A 23,199-nucleotide genomic window follows, 5' to 3' on the forward strand; every position below is an offset into this window, starting at 1 on the left:
TTCAGGCGACTGGGTTGACCTGAAACTGAAGCGGCTAAATAGGATCCAGCCCTCTTTTCTTTATTCTTTACACCTGTGCTTTTCCTTTTGTCGTCATCTATCCAACGTGTATCTTAGGAAACGGCTACTATGTAGTACGCTACAAATGCCTACACTGACCACAGAACAGTTTGCGCTGAACATTTTCAGGTGTCACTGCAACACACATCATCTTTTTGCGCTACCATCCTGCGTATCAGGCTGTGAGTGCAGTGCAGTGCTGCGGCTGAACGTATCCAGTGTTGCTCCCGTTAGCAGACAATGTTTGAGTCTCATTGGTATCTACAGTACAAGCGACCCTTTCATCTTCCAGGGATTCATTTGATTCAACATTAGTATGAAAACATTGCTTAGTGAAGCTTTAAGAACAGAGGCAACTGAGCGTGTAGGATCTTCCCTAAAACCTTAGATAGCACGAGGAGCTTAGAAATTAGCCGGTAATCACTCATGACATTTGGATCAGCATTTCATAGTGTGCTAAGTCTAGCACGCTGCTGCTTTACCCTTTATGTAACGCATAAATCAGTTATGTTTAAGAATAACATAATAAATGGAACACAGATCGGTAAAATACCATACAGCTGATAAAAACCAGTCTGCCAGCGCACAAGTGCCTGAAGGATAAATACAGAGAGCCTCCACATGGGGCTAAAGGTGAGGAATTCTAAATCCAGGACCAGGACTCGATGCAGCTTAGGGTGACCAGAGCTCAGGGCAGACTCCGACAAAATCATGCTTGTGTTTCCTCTCCCTTAGCCAAGCCGCGATCTGAGGTCACTGCACCACCCGCTGTCCTGCGCAGACATGCAGCCTCAGGTCAGCGAGCAGCAGTCTTTGGTCCAGCTCACCCAGGAGACGCACTGACCCGTTTGCTACAGCACATGGACAGGGAATGACCCTTTACATCGCAGCAAACTCGCATACAACACACACACACACACACACACAACAATTCAGCTGGGCTCTCTTCACAGCATGCAACATATTAGAGAAGCAAGCCTGTAATTGGATAGGTGATGGGGCGCGGTTGTGCAAGTGTTTAGTGTGCAGGGTACGAGCCGTTTGTCTGGATGTGTTTCGACTTTTACTGGTTTTGGCCTGCCGGCAATGCACTAATAATGAGCACAGGGTGAACTATGGATTACCAAAGATTGATAACCCACAGTGCAACATTGCTCGGCAGCGCAAGAATGCCTCGCAATGTGAGCCCAGCACTAGATTCTCTATGGGGACAATGAGCTATATTAAAATGAATCAAAATAATGCAGCTGATTAGCATCGACGCCCTTCCTGCTCCCCCTCTTTGCTCTCTGCTATGGTGTGAAACCTTGTAACTTGTGGAAACTGTGCATCCTCTACACACCATGCTTAAGTTCTTCATTTGGAGTCACACACCGAAAAAAAACAGTATCAATGTTTAAACAAGTCTTTTCCAGTCTTCCAGTTTTTTAGCCAAATTAAGCCAACCACAGTCCTCGACTTATCTCTCTACTGAAATCAGAGATTACAATTGTGTTGGTTCTTGTTTAAAGTTGCACTAATTAATGCATTTGTATTAACGGTCAGATGACCGTGAACCCTGAGAAAAGAAACACTCCACTCTGCAGGTTGCCTCAGCTCGACAAAGAGCTTTAGCATCTTTTTGCTAATTGTTTCGCGGGGAGCCGTTTTGGTTCAGTCTGCTCTCATCAACCTTATCTGTTCAGCGCCAAACGGCGGACGGATAAAGTTAGCAACAAGCTAGTGAAAAAAAGTGGAGCAGTTAAGAGGATAAAGAGCCAGATATTCCCCCCAGGAGTTGGTGGAGACCAAAACAGAGCTAAAAGGAGGAGACTGAGTATTGGACTTGCATTCATCAGGTGGCCAGAGTCAGGACTCCATGGAATGCTAATGGCAATGCTAATGTTTTTTTGCTAACGCATCATATCACTTGTGACAATGTTGTGCTCGTTGTTAATCAAGTCCTGGGAGCAAAGAAGTGAATTTCCCCAAATGATGGAGTATTTCTTTAAATCAGATCTTAGAGGTGTAGTGAGGTGACATAATTGCATTTTTGTCTCCTGTTGCAAAGTCACACTCAAGCAGAACACCCGATCATAACACCTCACCTGTAGAAAAAAAAATGATTTTAAGACCTCACCCCCACACACTCTCTGCGGCCAGACTGTCAACTGTCATGTTGTGTCTTAGCAGCTGCATGGAGTCAGCGCTGCGGGCCTCAAAAGCCCACCCTGCATATGCATTTGTCTAATTAATTAAGTGTTAGGACTGGTGGGGGGGGGGGGGACTCTGTGCACGGGGACGTTGATATAGCGCGCCGATTTACCCCCCGCCACCGGATAAGCACGGACATGCCTGCGAGTCATGTCCGCACAGCAGCCCGCCTCGCTGCGTGCGCAAAAGGACACCATAAAAGGAGGTCAGAGAGCCCACTGAGGAGAGTTTTAACATGATTAACGGCTAGGAGGTGGACATTATCTATCTAATCTAATGAATACGTAGCCATATTGGACATCACTCTGGATTTGAAGGTTTGAGATGAGAAAAAAGAATTTTTCCAATTTTTGTTTCTACGAACGGCTTCAAAAGGACAGTTGAGGGCATTTTAGTATGAAATCCAGCAAGATGTTGTCTTAGCAAAAGTATTAAAAACTTTCACACATGTTTTCCAAAACCAATTAAAAGCTGAACAAGCACTTCTGATCCTCACGGCTTTTTGTTTGTTAGCTGTGAGAATGTTAACTCTGCTGGGGAACGGAGGAAATCAATTTGATGCATTTAAGGTTGAGTGCTCCCAACCCCCCCCCCCCCCTTCACCCGTCTCCTCATCCGTGGCGTTTGCTGCTATCAATACATCGGAGGCCTTTTGCTGGGAGGAAACAAATACAAGATGTTTAGCCAATTCTCCCTGTAGCTCTTCCTCTCCCTCCCCATCGTTAGTCTGGCAAACTGTGTATGCTTGTATATGTTGGTTTGTGTGTGTGTGTGTGTGTGTGTGTGTGTGTGTGTGTGTGTGTGTGTGTGTGTGTGCGTGTGTGCTACTATCAGAGAACAAGCATTCGATGCTGCACGTCAATCAGCCGAGACACAAATATCAATTTTTACGTCAGGCTTATAGTGAAATTATGACAGCAGAGGACTCATGGCTAAGCAGATAAAAAAACAAGAGAGGGGGGGTGTAGGCTTGACTTGTGTGTGGTGTGTGTGTGTGTGTGTGTGTGTGTGTGTGTGTGTGTGTGTGTGTGTGTGTGTGTGTGTGTGTGTGTGTGTGTGTGTGTGTGTGTGTGTGTATAGATGGTGTGGATTCCCCAGTCACAGCGAGACACAACAAGAGTGAGAGAGAGAGCACAGTGAGCGGGGCGGGGGTGTGAGACATAACAACAGGGCAGGAAGTAGTGATACGGGAGTGAGAGAGCGAGCGAGGCGGCGATGGCGAGGGATAAAGAGGGAGTGGGGATGAATAAATCAATAGCGAGCGGTTGTGGAATGAAGGGCCTGCTTGCTACCGGTGTGTGATTGACACCTCGCTGGGGTGCTGGCTGCTGCTGAGATGATGCTCAACCGTTCTTCCTGATCCTGACACCTCTCTGCACCACCTACTTCCTCCCGCCCCCCCCCTTCGCCAACGCGCCCTGCTGGCTCTGCGGATGCCCCCCCATCGTCCTCGCAGGTCATTTCCTCCTCTCACTCTGTCTGTTGAATGCATCTACACACACGCTGAGGCTACATCCACACTGATACGTTTCCCGTTGAAAGCCGTTTCCGAAATGATTTTCGTCCACGCCTGAAAATAAATATCATATTCACGTACACTGGGCGTGCGGGTGCCAGTGTAAACAGGAAGTACATCGGTTGCTTAGTTACAGAAAATACGACTAAATAATAAAAAGTAGTGATTTATACTTAAGATCTTCTTCTATAATCTTCCCTTCCTCAAACAGACACATTTCGTTGACAAAAAGTTTCATTTTTCAGCGTTTCAGCGTTAGAACGCTGCAGGTTTTCTTTATTCATAGAGCACCTTTAAAAGCAGAGGGGCTCTATATTCACACATCAACTCGTCCGCTGACTCGCCTCATTCGGTGGAGCTGGTGGCCTAAGGCTTCTGGGAAATGCTGTTTGTTTAAGGCAACATATATATGAGTGAAATAAACACCCAATATTTTGGGTTTTTTGGGACAAATAACCATTGTTGTCTAAACAAATTGAATGATCTGCACCACCCAATAACGAGAACGGTCATGTTCTGAGGGTGGTGGATTTATTTTTGGTTATTTGCATGATATCAAATGTCCATGTGATTTTCAATGAGCTTTTCCTATTTCTGAAAATGAACTCAGACCTTCCAGTTTATATTCTAGCTCTGGCTGTGTTTCTGTGAAAAGAGCTGGGAATAGTAAATGCAGTGTAATGTAAACGAAAAACACTCTTTATGCACTCATACATTTATAGAGCACGACTGAACGAAGTCGAGAGAGCTTCATTTGATGGAGCTGCGAGATCCCACTTTGACTGACTGACCTGTTTTTGCTCCCGATGAACACATCTCTTACCATCGAGGAAATGATTATCCTTCTTGTAAAATGCTTGTCCCAGACAGCTTAAGGTCCCCCGTTGTGGTAGTTATGCAGATTTGCATTCACTCTGCAGTCTGCATTAGTTACATAAAGCGGCTCAGGGGGTCACCAGAGTCCACCAGTCTCAGACGCTACAGGCAGACGCTTTAAAGGTACAGCGTGTGACGTTTTCGGGGATCCATCAGCAGAAAGCGAATATTAGTACACTAACTATGTTTTCATTAGCGTGTAATCACCTGAAACTAAGGATTGTTGTGTTTTGTCGGCTTAGAATGAGCCCTTCAAAGTAGTTTTTCCATGGTGAGGGTGACCTTTGAGTGAGGTGAACGGCGTTACCACGGTTTTGCCCGCGACTGCTCACCGTTGTACCGTCCCTTTAAGAAGGGAGGAGCGAGCGGACAGGTGTTCAGTTGGTTGCAATCTGCAACCACGCCACTAGATGCCGCCAAATCCTGCACGCTGTCCCTTTAAATCTGCAGGCATCTTCAAAAATCTCAAAATTTCCAACAGATGTTTTTTCATCTAATAATTGTAAAAGGAGTTTCATAGCGAGTCCAGATTTGGAGTGTGAGTGACAATGTTGGATTGGCCGGGGCTTTCTTTTTTCTTTTAAATAATATAACGATAATAATAAATAATGAAAAGGACGGCACTTGAAGACAAACTCATATGGCTGTGGTTGTGCTAGGTGACAGTGCCACTGGCTAGCCGGGACACACATCAGTGCGTGTTGCTTGGCCATATACTGGACTACCCTGCTGTGTGTGTGTGTGTGTGTGTGTGTGTGTGTGTGTGTGTGTGTGTGTGTGTGTGTGTGTGTGTGTGTGTGTGTGTGAGCCAGATGAGCAGCCTGGAAGGAGTCTGAGGACAATGAACTTTTCAAGCACCTGTTATTGACAACGTTCATGAAGTTATCAGTAATGAATATCTGGCCACTTTCCAACGCCGTGTTATTCATACCAGCTAATGTCACTATCTCAGCAAATTCACGTTTTCCTTAAGTGTTGTATCTGCACTATTGAAACAACCAGCAAATGTACAGAAAATAATGTTTTTTTTCTTGGAAACGATCGGTTATCATTTGCCTTACAAGGATGTCAGGCAGTGAGGAGGTAATCGTCAACCTTTTCATTTTCCACTACATCACAAAGTATATCGTCTACACCAACATAAAGACAGAGACACACACACACACACACACACACACATAGTGTCTCTCAAAAGTGTTTTCATTAGACATGTATTCACAGGGATTGCATCATTATTGTGGCTCGCAATCAAGCAGACAGCAGGACGGATCGACGACAGCTTTACCGTTGTGGATCAATAGCTTGCTCCTCATTAGCGCCGCAATACAGTAGATCATATCCGGTGTCTATTGGCTTGCTGTGGCTTGTATCCAAACAGAGACTTGGTTTGCAGTTAAAAAGGGGGCGAGGCAACATCTGACTTCAATATCTCAAGTGGATGCGTTTTAATCTGCTTCAGTGGCATCCTGGTCTCCCAAAAATGATATACCCTTTTAATAAAACTTCAATAATGTAACAAGCACAGTCATTTTAAGGCAAACCATGATGTTTCTACTAAACCTAACCAAGTACCCACGTTTTGGATTTCCTTTGTTTCACTTTAAAACTTTAACCACGTGTTTAGAACTGTGACTGAAATCCGGGTAAAAAATCCCCCCAAAACGTAATCGAGAAATCACTTTGGTTGCAGGGGAACGTACTGTAACAGGAGACGGTTCTGTCGGCGGAGTGTTACCTGTGGCTTCGTCAAGGCCACATCACACACAGCCGCTCTCTCTAATCAGAAAGTCTTCTTCGATGTGGCTTTATGTGCGGATAATGAGTCAATCACGGGGATGGGGAAATTGAGTGGGATTGCTAATTATGGAGTTAATGCTGTGGAAAGAAACCAGGGGCTAAGAAACGGAACAGCAGCCGGCCCCAGGTGAGGCGCGTGTGGGTGTGCGCACAGCTGTGCGCGTCCTGTCCACGCGGACCACGCACGTGCGAGGGGGGGGGGTGAAACTGCGGCGCACGTGCGTCCGTCCATTATGTAAGTTTAGCGGCAACCGCGAAGGCAAAAAAAGTCATTATGTCATAACAGATGCCTCGCAGGCCCTCGGTAAGCCGTGCTTGATAGGTCTAGAAGCTCATCAGCGGGTCTCCAGACTCCCACACAAACACACACACACACACACACACGCAGGTCTGCCAGTCACTTCACGGCAATATTACACATCTCAGACCCGCGATTTCATATCCTGTGCTAAATATGGCATTGAGACCGTGCCGACCGAGGGATCGAAGCAATCAAAATGGGAATTAATGAAATGCAAAAGAGTACATCAAAGTTGATGTGTTTTTATTGCCTCTATATATTCTTTTAGCACGACTGTGAATGTTCCTTTCGGTGACTGCAGTGCAATTGGACTCATTGCTGTTTTAATAGTTCTGATTGTTTTATGATTCAATTCTTAACTAGATTAATTTAATCGAGAAAAAAGTGAAAAGTCTTAATTTCCCAGAGCCCAAAAGTGACGTCTTCAAATTGCTTTTCCTTCATGCTCATCAACACCTGAGCCAATCAGCCGATTAACCACTTTCTGTGTGGGAACTTGATGTTCTAACACACACACACACACACACACACACACACACACACACACACACACACACACACTGCCCACCAGATGGCTGAGGGACGGATCCATCATTGCTTGTGATGAGTGTCACGTCCGTCGGCCATCTTGTCGTATCACACTGCGCCTCGGGCCGTGTCCGTGCCAGGGATCGTGGGCATGTCAGCCACAGCTGCAGATGCTGCTCATTTGCAGGTTAATGTATTTTGGGGAGAGTTGTGTCAGAGCGCTGGTGAGTGAAGCCGGCCGGCCGTCCAATTAGAGCGAAACAGATTAGGAGGCGTTTTTTTTTATACATTGGATCCTCAGAGCGACGGCCTCCAGTCGACCAACATGTAACACTCATAGGCTGTAGCGGGGCTGATCACATCTCTGGTTATTCAATAAATAAATGAATAGTCTATATTAAATAACCACATGGTTTTGTATAAAATTGTGTGAATTGACAATACTTGATAAATGAAAAGTCCTAATAATCAGATTTCCTGAGAAAGTTGAGCTGTTATTGTCAATCAAGACAAAGTAATTGTGCATCTGGATATATGATTTCCTCACGATATGATTCCATTGTATACGAGAATATGGACAAAGTATATAAGCTAATGTGACCCTTTGGTTTGCGGACCGCCAACTTGAAGCCCCGAGTTCGGCATTTCGGCCGTCGCCATCTTGGCTTTTTTGGAACCAGAAGTGACGCGAGAAGGTGGAGCTATGTACAACTGAACTTTAGGTGACCAAAAATGTTAAAATGTACTTTCATGAACTGAAAACTCTATGAGAAAGGGTTAAAGTTGTAAGACCAAAAAAAACGGACAACTCCGTGATAGCGACATGTTAATCACAAGGTAGCCACGCCCATCTTACTGCAAATGGGACCGTATTCTACTAATAAAAATCATGGTGCATTTTTACACATCATCTGTTTAACAAACAATAAAAAAGAACCATAACAGTGAAGTTAGGTAACAGTTCCTTACTGTGAATATCTTGTTATTGTTTTCTGTGGTTGTCCGTCTCTGGCAGGCGTATTGAGAAACGGCGGCCACGGGAGTGGGTGTAGAACCTTCTGGCGATGTGGGCACGGTGTCCTGCGTGCAACAACAAAAAAGAAACAGAGACTTATGAACCCACACGTGCACGTACAGCCACGTGTTGCCTTACATTTTCTGAGCTTTTGCAAACTGTTGACAGGCTAAACGTGTCAATATGTGTCAGGCTGTTCCCCGCTAACACAGAGCCGGGGAGTTCAAATTGAATTACATAAAAAATGTAGCCATTTGCCTTGGAGAAGTTATTTTTATGACTGTGAGTCTCCAGGGCAACAGGCTAATGACACTCATCTCACAGTCTGGTGGCATCCAAATCCATTACGCTACCTAACCCGTGGCATTACAGATCTGCTTGCCATCATCCAATTTGCCTCCTGTAAATTGCCTTTTTTCATTCTGCGAAGAAACGGTTCCCCCATTTGTAATATATGTGTCAAACGGATTACCAGTGTAATATTAATATTCTCGCAGACAATTAGACATCACAAAAGGGAACATTGTGTCTATAAAATTACCCACGGATTGGGTGGGAGGGTGATACAGAGTGTGCAGATATCGTCGGCGCGCTGTGTTGACTGGGGCCGATGCTGCAGAAGGAACAGGGGGTGTCTCAAAAGAAAAAAAGATAATGGAAAAGAGCTGGTACCTCTCACACTGCTGGGCTGAATCAATCGGTGAGGGATTCAACAAATGTTCATAATTTAAAAAAAAAAAAGAAAAAGTAGAATAACTTTGAATATATTTCACGGGACAATTTCTTCTGCCAATCAAAAGTAAAACTGTCCAACTGTGCTCCTTCTAAATACAACAGGGGGGGATTCTCCAGGATGGGATTGTGGGTCTGTTGAGACAACAACTGTGCATCAGCATGCAGAGGTTGGTTTTCCCCCATCTGGGCTGCGTTATTACACACAGGCAAGTTAATCTACGGTGATCTTAGATGCAGCATAGCCCCGCCTGGCCTTCTCTCCAGTGTCCTCTTCACCTTTGCATGTACCCACTCCTGCTCTCTCCCCCGAAAAACCGACAGAGACGCTCCAGGTGGTGTCCAGCCCTCCAAGTCAACACGGGCAGAGAGGTGCACTCAGGTGGGTTGATGAAATCCTCTCGGGCCGCTGAGCAGGGGAAAGGTGAACGAGCCTCCACCTCCTAAGGGAGGTCGCGCCTACACACCGACCCACAAACATCCTCGGAGGAGGAGGAGGAGGAGGAGGAGGAGGAGGGCGAACAAGTGTTCACAAACCAAGATGCAAACTCTAAATCCCCGGCACTCATTCCCCGCTTTCGTTCCTTTCAAGCAGCATATTCCATCTTACCACCTTACCACTTAAACAGGCTAAACAGCCTCTCCGCAAGCTGGGGCGTAATGGAAAATATTACATTTCAACGGATTAAATACTTAAAATTCCTGCCTGACTCGGTGTAGAATATTTATGATGGTAAAACACATTGCCTTTCCAGACTATCAAGAAGCACTGCAGGCGAATGTGCCCAAGAAGTGGCCTGTTTGGGGAATAGTATATCTCTACATGGTACCTCCTTAAATGGATTTATGACTCATAAAAACAATCTACTGGAAGCGTCGCGCACATAAATGCCACGGCGCGTTACCTCGTTGGCTTCGGAGAGGAACTGCGTCGCAAAACGACTCGAGAAGTGGCGCTCGCGGTAACCTGGGGAGATGGGTCAATAAATGTCAGCGTGGCGTCATTAGCCCCGTCACTTAATGATGCAGCCGACTGGGAGCGCCACGCTCGCGTGGCCGCGTGGAGCGAGACGAAAGGCACATTTTGGAGGATGTTTCACGTGACGGCACGGGCAGTCAGGAGGAAAAAAACGTAGATGGGAGCTTGGGCATAACGTGGCTTCGAGACAGGAACATATTTCTTTATTTTAGAATCTGCACGCGCCGCCAGGCTCTCGCAACGCGGGAAACGGGAAATATGTGTGCGTGTGTGTGTGTGTGAGTGTGTGTGTGTTTCAGTTAGTGGGCCGCTCCGAGCCCCGGCGTCCCGCTCATGGGTTTATTTGACTCTTCCCACGCGATATGGGGGATGTTTCTGTTGCTATCAGCGAGGTGAAGAGGAAAAGTTAGATATGTCCAAGAGCTCCCTGTCCGGGGATTGACATCATAGATTTGCTGGAAGAGGAAGAATCACGCTACATATCTAGAAGTAGATGAAATACCTTCACTTTATTTCCTCCCTGCTCACTTGCTTCCTCACCGCAAATACTGCACGTGCATGCCTATTTCCTTTCATTTTGTGGCAACATGCTCAATGAAATCCCTCCTGTTTGGTTCGTAGTGCCATCTAGTGCTTACCCTACATCTTGTCTAGGTGTTTTCTGTCTGCTTTGTGGCACACACACACACACACACACACCTGAATGAGGTGCCTGGTCTCCACAGCAACAGGTCTCCCCTCTCTCATGCTGTCGGTGAACCAGCTGATGTCAAGCACATGTACATCTGGTGGATTGGTCGGGGCGCACTCCTTTAGCCACTTCCACAGCGATGCAGCCTGGCTGGCCTCTGACACCACATGAGTGACCTTGTCGCTGCGGAGACGGAAAAAAAGAAACTGTCAGAAGGTTCATTGTTCCCTTTATGGTTTTATTCCATCCTGTTAAAGCTCGAGGGTTGGTGGTGAGCGTTGTAAAGTGTAAAACTTTGAGGTTCAAGCATCTCTATGGGAACCACAGGAGCGCAACATAAAATCTAAATAATAAATTATGCAGTATATCAACTTTAAAGCTGTAATTCTTTTTGGCCATTTGAGGGTAGTTGGAAAAGCCTGTAAACCCAACACAGAAATTTGTATCACCTTTAAAGTTGATATGACATATACTGTAGCAGACACAGCACAACATTAGCATACTCCATGTGTCGTGTCTCTGGCTACCTGGCCAATGTAAGTCCAATATTTACTGCTCTATTATATTTTTGCTCTGTTTTGGTCTCCTCCAACGCCTGAGAGGAAAACCTCTCTCCATAGCTGCTAAATGCTATCGCTATCTTCAGCAGCTAGTCGCTAGCTTCGTCTGTCTGCCATGTGGTGCTGGGCAGGTTCGAGTACAAACAGTTCACCAGAGCTTTATCACTGAAAACAGCAACCTGCTGCAGCCGGAAAAAAAAATAAAGTCATGAGTTTGGTGAGAATGAAGCAAAACAGAGAAGTTGCGAGCCAGAAAACCAAAACAACGAGCTGAAAGACGCCAAAAAGCTCTGCAGAGCTGCTGAGTATTGTTTTAATTATCTGAGGATTTAACACAATCAGCGACCCCTATCAAGTATTCATGTGATCCATTGTTCATACAAAGTATTAATTACAAGTATTCAATTAACTCTCTATAACATTACATGTCCATAATAGATATGGGACAATTAACATTATGATAATTATTTGTTGGGAGTTTAACACTAACAACTCATTTGCTTCGTCAGGTCAGTGTAGGCGTGGTTTGATCAGATTTGACTGACAGCAGCCGTGCAACACACACCCATCTGATTTGGATTCAAATGTTGCATGTCTTCTGATTGGTGGACGAAATCATGCGATATATTTTCTTTGCGCACGCAAAACCAGTGAGAAGAAAAAGAACACAAACACATAAATGTGAAAGCACCAAAACTGTAATTCAATAATGTGATAATGTACAACCAAACCGCTCACTGTGAGAAGCTGATCGAGAAAATGTGTGTTTGGGTGTCTTTAAGTAATTCAATTCCTCTTCATGACGAAAGCTTTCAGGCTGTGTTTATGTATTTGGATTTCCAGGAAGCCTTGAATTGTTGTGAAGCACTTCCTTCACCGATTGATTTACCGAAAAAAAAAGAAATTTCCGAGGTTTCATCTCAGCAGCGTTTGGAGAGTCCAAAGGTTCAAGAGAGGCTTTTGAAATACAGCTCAGATCTCAGTACCATGGTCCTGCTCGTGCTGTTTGGGGATCAACACTGGGTGAACAACAATCAGCACAGACCCGCTGTGCCCTCCCTCCGCCGTTCGATAGCGGAACCCGCTCAACCGGCGCCTCCCCCCGGCTCCGCCGAGACTTCTCTCAACACACTTTTTTTTTATCACGGCCTCCTCCCCTCCGCTTCCTTCCACCGAGTCTAACTACCGTACCCAATCAGGGCGCCCAGCCGAGCATAATTACCCTCGGCACGCTCCTCCTCTTCCTCTCTCCTGGCGTGGGTAAATCACTGGAAAGAGTCTTTAAGAGAGGCCCCAGCAGAGCTCAGGCTGGGGCCTAATTGGCCAAATCACTGGCGAAACTAATCCTCTATCTGCTCAGCGTACCGGTCCGGCCACCAATGGTCCTTGTTTACAAAGGAATGAAATCCATCCCAGCACAAAGACATGGACAAAGAGCCCCTCAAACAACACACATTTTGCTTGGTTTTTATCACGCAATTTGCACCTTTTTTTTTTTTTTATTTGCCTGTTTTGATTTATTTTCTTGTTTCTTCATTTTGAGCTCTACCCCCTACCGCATTAAAGGCGCTATATAAATAAAGTTTATCATTATCGTTATTGCATTTCAGAGGAGTCTGAGAAAGCTCAAAACCACTTGCCGTGAACAGTTGTCTAACCACGGCAACAGAGAGTGTGCTCTTGTGGCTGATTTTGCTCTAAAATCACAAGGGGTTGAGCGGCTCTGGTGGAACAAGATAAAGATCATAGAAAAAGAAGGGGGAAAAAAAAGTCGCCCTCTCCTCGTGCCATGTTTACCTAGATATAATCCAGCCCCTGAAGTTAGGATCATCATCTTGCGCGTAGCTGCACAGAATGAGAAACGGCAGATTGACATGCAAATGAGCGAGAATGAGAGCCCAGTAGCAGATTGTAGTTCCCGGAATCAGTGGGAGCCCAGACACAAGGACGGGCTAAAGTCAATGGGCTTTGATAGGGAGCGCTCTCTCTCTCTCTCTCTCTCTCTCTCTCTCTCTCTCTCTCTCTCTCTCGTCTCAAGTCAGCAGATACCCTCCTATTCCAACAGGCAGATCAAAGACACAGTATGTCCATGACAGATTTTTACACCATGGCCATCCGTTTGCCTTTTACAGCTGGTCCCAAGAGACATCTTCACTGGGATGCTCACCGTTGGTAGTGAATTAATCATAACGAATAGATATCCTAATTAAATGACATTAAATTATCTTCAAAATCATACAATAGGAGCTGCTTCCTGGTCGACCAAGACGTTGCCTCAAATACAAACAACGTGAGGAATGAACCATCTGACCAGCTGATAAACCTTTTTCGCCCAACAGTGATTGTCCAGTCACAGCTCAGCATTGGATTTCTCCACGTATTGTTTGCAATGGGGCTGCAGTTATAGGCTAGTGTTTTTTTCTTTACCCATTCCACAACAAAAAGTAAAAGAGCAAAAGTGAAAGGAATGGATGAAGCAATGTGTCTGTCGCGCTAACGTAAGCTGCAAACGTTAGCTGCAAACGTTAGCGTGACTTTATGCCTGGGAGATGCAGCACTCCGATACTAATTGCCAAACATTGATGATCCATATTGGCAGATACAGATCCCTCTGTTGTTTGATTATAGCAGCTGGTCTAAACGGCTCCAGACTTTTTATTTGCCACTGTCCCAAAAATTCTTTCAACCACTCTAAAGTCACAGTAAACCATAACAATTCTAAATGTTGTCCTTTTACTTTGCTGTAGCAATTTTGTTATATTTTTTTTTTATTTTCATCAAAACACACAATTTAAATGCTAACAATTGCATGAGAGTCAATGGAGCAGAGCCGGAGAGTTATCAGGCTCTGGTCGGAGCTGTCCTCTACGATTGGCTAGTCTGTGTTCGAGTCCGGACTTATAGCGAAGGGTCAGTTGTGCTGCGAAGGCCAACGTTGTGTCTGGAGTGAATGTCCATTAAATATCCAATTTAAAACTATAATCAATAAAAAAGTCATCAATATTATGTCATTCAAACAGCAAATTATTGATGGACCGTGAGCTGACAGCCTTCCCAATGCCAACACGGGGTTAAACTCGAAACGAACTAAACTAACTTGACGGCAGTCATTCCATAAAAGAGCATTCATTGCATCTCATCAATCAGCCGGGACAAACATGTCGATATTTGGATCCATGTTCATGTGCATCAGACTTGAAATTAGGCCAAGGGGAGAGACTGTGTGTGTGTGCGTGTGCGTGTGTGTGTGTGTCAGCAGATTCCTTTTATGCCCAGAGGAACACACGCGGCGTCCGACCATATGCTGGAGGCAGTCTGCCTATAACTTGTGTAGGACTAGACTGGATACGGGGCGGTGTTGCCGTCAAACTGCAGCTGATATCAGTTTTGGCGGCTTGCAGAATTAATGTCAGTTTGAGGCGGGCGCGCTCCATTTCCTGTTGTTGGTTTCAAACAATTGTATCAGGCCAAGTGTAACCGTAGGAGCGCTCAAGCTGTGTTTCTGGGAATGCTGCCATGGCCAAGCTGGCGCGCGGCTGGCAGGCGCACTTAAGACACGCATTTAAACACGCACGCACGCACACACACACACACATACACACACACACACACACACACACACACACGTAGGTTATACTATACCCGTGAGGACCCTTAATTAACCTAAATCACATGCTAACTTCAGTCTTTTACCTTAAACGAACATACATTTGGAAAAACTGCCTTTACTGTAAATTTCTAAAAGTCAAATTGATCCTTGCAACGATTGAAGCACACACACACACACACACACACACACACACACACACACACACACACACACACACACTTGCTCACTAGAGGAGCTCAAAGTCTGAGTCTTGAGCTGCCCGGTCCCGAAAACAAAGTGGACGTTTAAAAAATGGAAGGCTGCATCAACAGTATCGCCTGCCTCAAAAGGAAAACTGACTCTGAAGCGTTGCGGGTGACAAGTGTGTGTGTGGGGGGGGGGGGGGGGGACTTTATGCTGTGTTCACAGTTTGGGATTTAAAAGATGCTTTCGAATCAGAGGCAGAGAAAAAGAAGAAGAAGAAGAAGAAGGCATGCTGTTTCCATAATTACAGCACACTAGACGATTCGTCGTTGCGACGAACAAGCTTACAAAAAAACTTTTGCCCAACTCATTAAAAAAAAGTTTGTGTGAGCTCTGTTACCTTTCTTCCAACGTTTTTTTTTTTAATTTTTTTTTTTTTTTTCCGCATCTGAAACGTATTTATGTAGGAGCAGTGAGCTCAGGGGGGAAATCCACTAAGGAGTAGCAGAGACAGGATGGATGTCCTAACCTAATAAGGTATTCATGAGACAACAGTGGCTCTCTAATTAGATAATTGGACCTGGACTTTCTTAAGAAAACAGCACAAAGTAACACTGAATAATCTAACTGGAGAACGGCTCTTTTCAATAATGTCCTGACAATTTCTCTGAGAAACATCCTGATCTTTGTAGGTTCAAATTCTAAATGAAATCAATCATAACAGTAGTTACATCTTTGCTTCTACAGACCTTAAATGAATATTTAAAGTACAACCACGCTCAAACAGGCCTTTGTGAGTTACAAACAAGCCTTGAAGGCCACAACACAAAGACAGAAAACACTCATCCGTCCCTCTTAGCTCTACCATCAGCGCGTCCTCTTGAGCTTCAGGTTGAGAAAAAGCTTTTAGGCGCTTTTGGTCAGTGACAACAAGAAAAACGGTGAGCGTTTTTTTCCCAAACCTGAGGACGTCTTCCACAATGAAGCCCTTAGACGTGGCCAGCTGGGTCAGAAAGCTCCTCCTGCTGCGGCCCATTTTCCTCTCCACCAGGTACACTCTGACATCCTCAAACTTCACCTCTTGGCGCCGGGGAACGCCGGCTTCCGCTGGTCTCGACCTCTTCCTCGCAGCAGGGGATCGGAACATCTCTTCTGAGGCGAGCTACCCAAAGTACGTCTGCCCCTCTAGGAATGTCTGCTTTTTCTTCTTCTGTTGTTGTTGTTGTGGGCAACTTCACTTCCATCCAGGAAAAAAAACACCCACTTTGGGAAAGCCACAGTTGTTTATTTCACAGTTGTAGCCGTTTTTTGTTATTTGCCCAACTGTGGGACAGTGTGTCAGTTAGAGCAGGGTTGGTGAGAGTTGGCAGACAGGAAAAGCTGGCAACAGGTGTTGAGGATTTGGTGTTTACCGAAAGAAACCCACACCTGCCAAGATCAAATGATTGAGGATGGGGGGAGAGATATGAAAGACGAAAAAAAAGACACCCTCTTGGCATGGCGTTATTCACTTCCAGTAAAAGTTGTTAGGGCAAACACATTTTATGAACGCCCACTGGTGCTGTTGGTTGTTAAAAAAAAAGCAAAAAAAAAAAAAAAAGCATCTTAAAAGTTTTCTGTGCAGTTGTGACTCCACTCGCTCTTGGCTGCAGAGTGGAGCTTCAACTTCTGGGACACGCCTGAATCCCGGTCACCTCGCGAACCCCTCACAGCTGTCCTGCCATGTCCGGCTCGTCTCGCCACTCACCGGCTCATTATGTCCGGACCGAGTCTGCGCCATCTGCTCCACCGCTTTAATTAGCTTGCTGGCTAAAAAAACGAGAGCCTTTGTGGGCATTTCCCCCGAGATCCCACAAGCTCATACACGGCCTTTGCACACACACACACACACACACAGGTACTGTATATGCAGGCCAATGATGATTAGGAACATTTATCTGGCGAAAAAGAACTGCATGTGCGGCGATCAGGAACATGAAAACGGATTTCATGTTTTTGAAGTCGTCTATTCCTTTTCTTTTCAAAGAGGTAATTACGACATGAGCCATTGTCTCGTGTTGTTTTGATTTCCTCTGCTACGGCGGTCAACAAGGCAAGAGAAAAGGTATAAATGTCACTTTGCTGTAATTATCTAATGCATCCGCTTCAGTAGACCAAAAAGGAATGATTTGTTGATTTAGGTGAAGGGGGGGGGGGGGGGGGGGGGGGGGGGGGGGGGGGGTCATTACAGCCTTGATTCTACTCTAATTACAAAGCCTCTGTTCATTTCTTTACTTTAATAAGCCCACCTTGCCTCTATCAGCTAGACAGAATTTATTACATTGCTCTCATTAACGTGGAGTTCTGAGGGTTAACGGGTGTCACGGGGCAGACGTGACTAATTGTTTGAGTATTTACCCCCCCCCTTCAATCGCTCAACTGTATATGAGGGTGCTGGCCCCTATTCAAACGGAGACAGATGAAATTTTACCATCACCAAGACAAATGGCTCTTCAACCGCCAGCAGCAATCACTGCAAAAGAGCAATGAACCCAATTTCTCAATCTAACTTTCATCAGGGGATGCGCGATAACATCGTCTGGTAAGCTGTTTAGAATAATCGCAGGCCTAATGGTCTGGTTGGTTTAGGTGGGATTGTGAGCCAAACTCAAAATGCTGTCCAATAATTGTCTGAAGATGTTCAATATGTCAGGTTGAATTTAGTGGAAATGTGTATAAAAGACCAAAGACATGCAGCTTAAAAGCTTAGCTTTTTGAGGCAGTAGCACCAAGGTTGTGGAATGCTCTGCCTGCACCTCTACGATTCTCACATTCTGTGAATTCATTCCAGAATCAGCTCAAGACACACCTGTTTAGACTGGCATTTGACTAAAAACTCAAGTCCTAAGCCTGCTTTTAAACCATGTTTTAATTTTGCTTTTAAACCATGTTTTAATTCTGTACTTTCTGTGTGTGTATGTAAATTATTGGCCCTTATATGGTCACATTGTGTTGTTTATGTTTGTAATTCTGCCCCTGTTAAGCACTTTGTGACTTATGTCTTTATAAATCAATCTTTCTTACTTACTTAGGTTATTTGGAGACTTGAACCGCGACCCTGAATAGGATAGACTTCCCGTGGTGGATTTACTTGGATACAACTTTGAGATGCTTGTAATTAACTCAAATACTTCCATCGGTAACACTTTATAATAACTACACACTATGAAGCATTAGTTAAGTATGAGTAAACACTTAATTCATCATTTGTAAAGCATCATAACAACAGTTATAAATGTTTTATTCTTGATTGATAAGCTTGTCTATTATGTGTTTCGTGATTGTGTTTTCATACTTTATAAATGATAGATTCCCCATTTGTAAAAGTATTATATATATATATATATATATATATATATATATATATATATATATATGTTAAAAAACAATTATTAAGGAGTTGTAGGTGGTTAATAACATCCTTTATAAAGTAGAAGTAAATGATTAATAACTTATTTAGATGTACAGTATTCAAGCATTTATATAATGATTTAGATATGCACTAATGGTTAGGGACTATGTTAATATATGCTTTATAAACGCATATTATTACTGCAATTCATGATTAATTACGGTAGTTAGTCGTTAGTTAAGTATTTTGTGTGACCTCATCTAAAGTGAGGACTATCAATGCCTTAAAAAGCATTTATAAATGACATGGAAAGGCCATCAGTGCCTCAAAACCCACAAAAGTCTGTTATCTTCTCAACAGAAAAGTCAAATAGACGAAACACAAAAGTGATCAAGAACATATCAATATTCATTACGAGATGAAAACAATAGACTTTTAAATACATACCTCTCAGCCATTCATTCATGTAAAAACAAAAACAAACAGATTCTCCTTCAGGAGAACATGGCTGGATAGAAAACGTTCACATTCACTCCACTCATATAAACAGATAAATGGTCATCTAACATTGTCGTTATCATATACGTAGCTAGCCAACTGTCTCCCGGATTGCTCTATTTACAACGGAGGTGACGCGGTAGCGTGCGCCGCCTCAGCACCTCTAGTTAGTGACTTGCTAGCAGGAAGGCTAGCTAGATACTCATCCTCCATAATGTGGACGTGCCAGCAAACTAAGAAACACACTGACGGACATTGGAGGGCCGTCAACAGTCATTCTTTCTGGCCTGGGTGCGCGCGCCCTTTCAGCTTAAGTCGGAGTTTTCCATAGCGTAAGTGCACTTTTGTACCAGTTCCTGAGCAAAACGTTATAACCTGCTTCATAGCGTGTAGTTATTAAAGTGTTACCCTTCCATCTACTATTATGCTACTTTATTCTCCACGCATTTAAGAGTTTATTTTTACTTCACTAAAGTTAAAAGTTACATTTCAGATTAAAAGTTCTATACAACCCTGATTTCATCACATTATTATGGAATAAACTACCCAACAATAAAAAGAAAAGCTCAACCCTAAACCCGCTGCAACATTCAAAAGAACTGCCTCTACATATATTATATCAGTAATAATCATCCAGTATTATGTCATATAACACTCTGAAAAGCGCCAGTCTGCATGAGTGGGCTATATAATACTTCTGTACTTTTAATGCCAGACTTTTAGTTGTAAAGGAGTCATTTAATTCTTGTTTTATTGCTACTTTTACCTCCATCCGCTACGGAAGACATTTATAGAATATTTCCATTTGATGGAGTTGTGCACCCATAAAAACATTAAGCAAACATCACATACTTAATCATAATACAGAGCTTTTACTTGTAATGAGGTATTTTCATAGTATGGAGTTGCTACTTACGCAAAGTATTAAACGTTCAGCCACAGAATATATACTATGGTGTGTGATACTCTCAGACAGTGTGGAACAATGTGGTTTTAACGACCCTGAAGCAGAACAAGCTAAAAACAACTCTTATAGCATTAATATTGCTAACGTGTTAGCATACACTTGCCTTTTCAAACACATCCGGCAGACACTAAGCATCAACAGTATTCATTTGGAGTCGTGTTTCCCTCCTTTTAGCTCTGTTTCGCTCTCGACCAACGCCTGAGGACAAAATATGTGGCTCTTCAGATGCTATATCCTCTACTTAGCTCACTATAGACTGTATATAACAAGCTGCAAACCCTTTTTTGTATAGTCTATGCTACAGACACGTTAGTCTTTTAAAGTTGTTGTTCATATAAATATTGATTTGTGCTGTTTTAAAGCTACTTAAGGGATAACACAAGTGTAAACTGGATGATAAGGGGTTAAAAAGTTACCTCCTCCATCGATTTATTTAACCTGAGGCAGATAAAAAAGAAAACGTGCCAGGTCCTTTACTGCATTAAATATATTTTCGAATCAATGCTCACCAGAGCATCAAAAAGGGTGAAGACACAGTCTTAAGATAACGACAGGTCTTATTATCCAGTTTTCCTGCTGAAGAGTTGTTGTTTTGTTTCATCAATATTTCAGGTTAAGAAAGCTTCCTTACAATTCTGTGCAGAAGAAATAACCCTGCTAACAAAACAGCGTGATATAAAAAGAAGTAATGGTTTCCTTTTGTTTTATTGGGTTTCAGGAAGTGTGTGGATGTGTTTTAAGGTTGTGTTCATTATCTAGGGAGGATTCAATTTGGTGCTGGGTAATGAGGGGATCAACCACATGCACACTATTACTGGAAATAATTGGAAAATGTAGAAAATAAAGTAATTGCAATCTTCCATCTAGAAAAGACTCTATTCTAATTCTATTGAAGCTTAAGATGTTATAAAAAGATTTCCACAAACACCGTTTCCGACCACAAAGGCTCCTATTCATTATTATCTGAAGCAAATCAAGATATCTCCCAAAATATTGAAGTAAGGCAAAACTGTTATATTTTTGCTGAGAATTAAAATGAGCTCATGTAGTTAGTTTAGGGTTAAGACTGGAAGCAGGGGGAAATAGCTGTCTCTCTCCAAAGTTCAAAAAAAGTTCTAAAGGTCAGGAATAAACACATTGTATCTTTATATTTTTACAATGGGGAATTACATGTTGTAACAGTTTCACTTTCACAGTGGCTGGGTGCTGTGAACTCAAAGTAGTGAGTGACAATTAAATGTAAGCTAATCCCCTCCTGGCTTTAGCTCCATACTTCTTGCTCAAACATGATGTACGATAAAGTAAATGTAGCTAACACCGGCAGCGGGTTAGCTTAGCATAAAGTGTTAAAATGATGCATTGTCTTGTTTCTTAATGAAAGAGCCAGGGCTGTTTGCCCGTGTCTCCAGTCTTTACGCTAACGTTCGCACTAGAGACAGACATACAGAGTTAGCAGCTAACGTTAGCCGGTGAACATAGTGGTTTAGCAGCTAATAAGCTTGATGTGTTTCTCAAGAGTTGAGGTGAAAATTAGCTAAAAGGAAAATGAACATCAGACCGTGGTGGCCAAAATCATGCCTCCAAAAAAAAAAGCTAATATGCAAATAATACATATTTGTTTTTAAAGGTGCTAAACTCGATATTCAGAGCATTAATATAACAGTAAACAACTATTTGCTGTGTAAAGATGTAGTGGAGTAATGCCCAAGCAGAGAATGAAGTCGCTCTCCCTCTGCACGTGTTATTATCCAAGCTTCTCCTTGCTTTGTTGACATAGCCGGGGCAGCCGGGCCTGCTTTTAGTGCACGTTTGTGCATGTGTTGGCACGGAAGCGTAGCACCCACCCTCCAGTTCCCCCGCAGGTAAACACTAGTGCTGGGCGGTATGACCAAAAATGTATATCACGGTATTTTTTAAGATTCTGGCAGTTTCACGGTATATCACGGTATTTTTTTTTACCCTTGACTGTGTTTTTATATAGGTTTATAGTGGCTTACTCTACTGTCAGAACTACATAGAATATAAAAACATTTTAATGTCATCGTGTGCTTTGCTTTCTATAGGGTTTGCTCGTTTGTTCGTATAATGTTGGGATAGCAGTTTGGCTGAAGTATTGCCTTGAATCCAGTGTTTTAATCATTGCTCTGAACCCGTCTTTCTCGACTGTCTGTAGCGGGACCATGTCCTTGCATAGCTGGATCGTTATTGCGTTCGTAATGTTGCTCCACCGCTTGCTTTTCTTGTCATATGCTGCCTCGAGCAAAAGCCTCTTCAAGCGATGTCTGACCCTTCGGCTTCACTTTCTCTCGCGCTAACATTACTGGTTGACGGACAGTCAACCAGTGGATCGATAAACTCGCAAAACGTCGGATTTTTTAAAAACAAATTAAGTTAAGTCAATTAGCTCCGACCACAGCGCTCCTAGCGGCGAACAATATATTTAGCTGCCTGTTGAAGAGTGACAGCAGTTGTTTCGGCTATAAAAAATTCATATCATACGGGAAATTAAAACCGGTATCCCGCCCAGCACTAGTAAACACTGTTAGCTCTGCCAGCACTTTAGCCGTTTGTTAGCGGTCCCAATCTTGTATATAACGCCTTTAAATCACAAGAGCGACAACCTACTTCTCTGTCCTTTTTTCAAAGGCTGAGAGACCTGGTAGTTAGTGGTACATCCAAAAATAATATTCAAATTCTCAAATCTGGCTTTGTTATTTTTAACATTATGACTCACATTCAGATGTCTGCTAAAACCCCAAGAAATCTATTTCATCTTGGGTCTTTTTATCATATTTTATTTAGATCTCGGTTCCTCCTGACATGCCTAACCACAGTCATATTTCTGGTATGAGAGATGCTACAACAAAAAACACCCCATTTCCTGGCTTGATGAGAATTTCCAAAAGTTGATTGAACGCACTCACTACATGACTCATTAAAGACAATGCTGCTATTATTACCACTTCAGCACTCTTTCCCCTCTTTGGAGTCAGAACAGTCTTGCACCTCAAATAAAGTTACACCTTGAAATGAAAATAAATGTACAATGAATTCACTCTATAATGAAGTGAGCCCTGGAAAAGTGATAGTCAAGTAACACTCCATTATGACACTTTGGTTTCTCAAGACCTATATATATGACTTTGAGGAAGTCCCTGCTTCCCTTTTGTGGGTGCTGCAATGCAATCTTGGGGACAGATTTTGATTCAGGAAATATCATGAATTGCTCCATTTCTTATGGATGATGAAGAGGGAGACGGTAGAGTATGTGTTGGTTTTAATGAGGTGACCTCCCTGTGTGT

The 23,199-nt window shown here is 43.5% G+C and overlaps 1 protein-coding gene across 1 annotated transcript in view; it reads right to left on the reverse strand.

The window, feature by feature from the left end:
- dntt (deoxynucleotidyltransferase, terminal) overlaps positions 1-16,188 on the reverse strand; it is a gene marked incomplete at its 5' end in the record, with an annotated part of 73,544 nt that extends 57,356 nt beyond the window's left edge. Inside the window, 3 exons of the mRNA XM_079169037.1 lie at positions 8,241-8,351; positions 10,697-10,871; positions 16,004-16,188. Of these exons, the coding sequence (XP_079025163.1) occupies positions 8,241-8,351; positions 10,697-10,871; positions 16,004-16,188 (471 nt within the window). The remainder of the gene's footprint in view (positions 1-8,240; positions 8,352-10,696; positions 10,872-16,003) is intronic.
- Positions 16,189-23,199: the final 7,011 nt, after the last annotated feature.

This window comes from Pholis gunnellus (genome assembly GCF_910591455.1).
Source record: "Pholis gunnellus genome assembly, chromosome: 11".
NCBI classification, from domain to species: domain Eukaryota; kingdom Metazoa; phylum Chordata; class Actinopteri; order Perciformes; family Pholidae; genus Pholis; species Pholis gunnellus.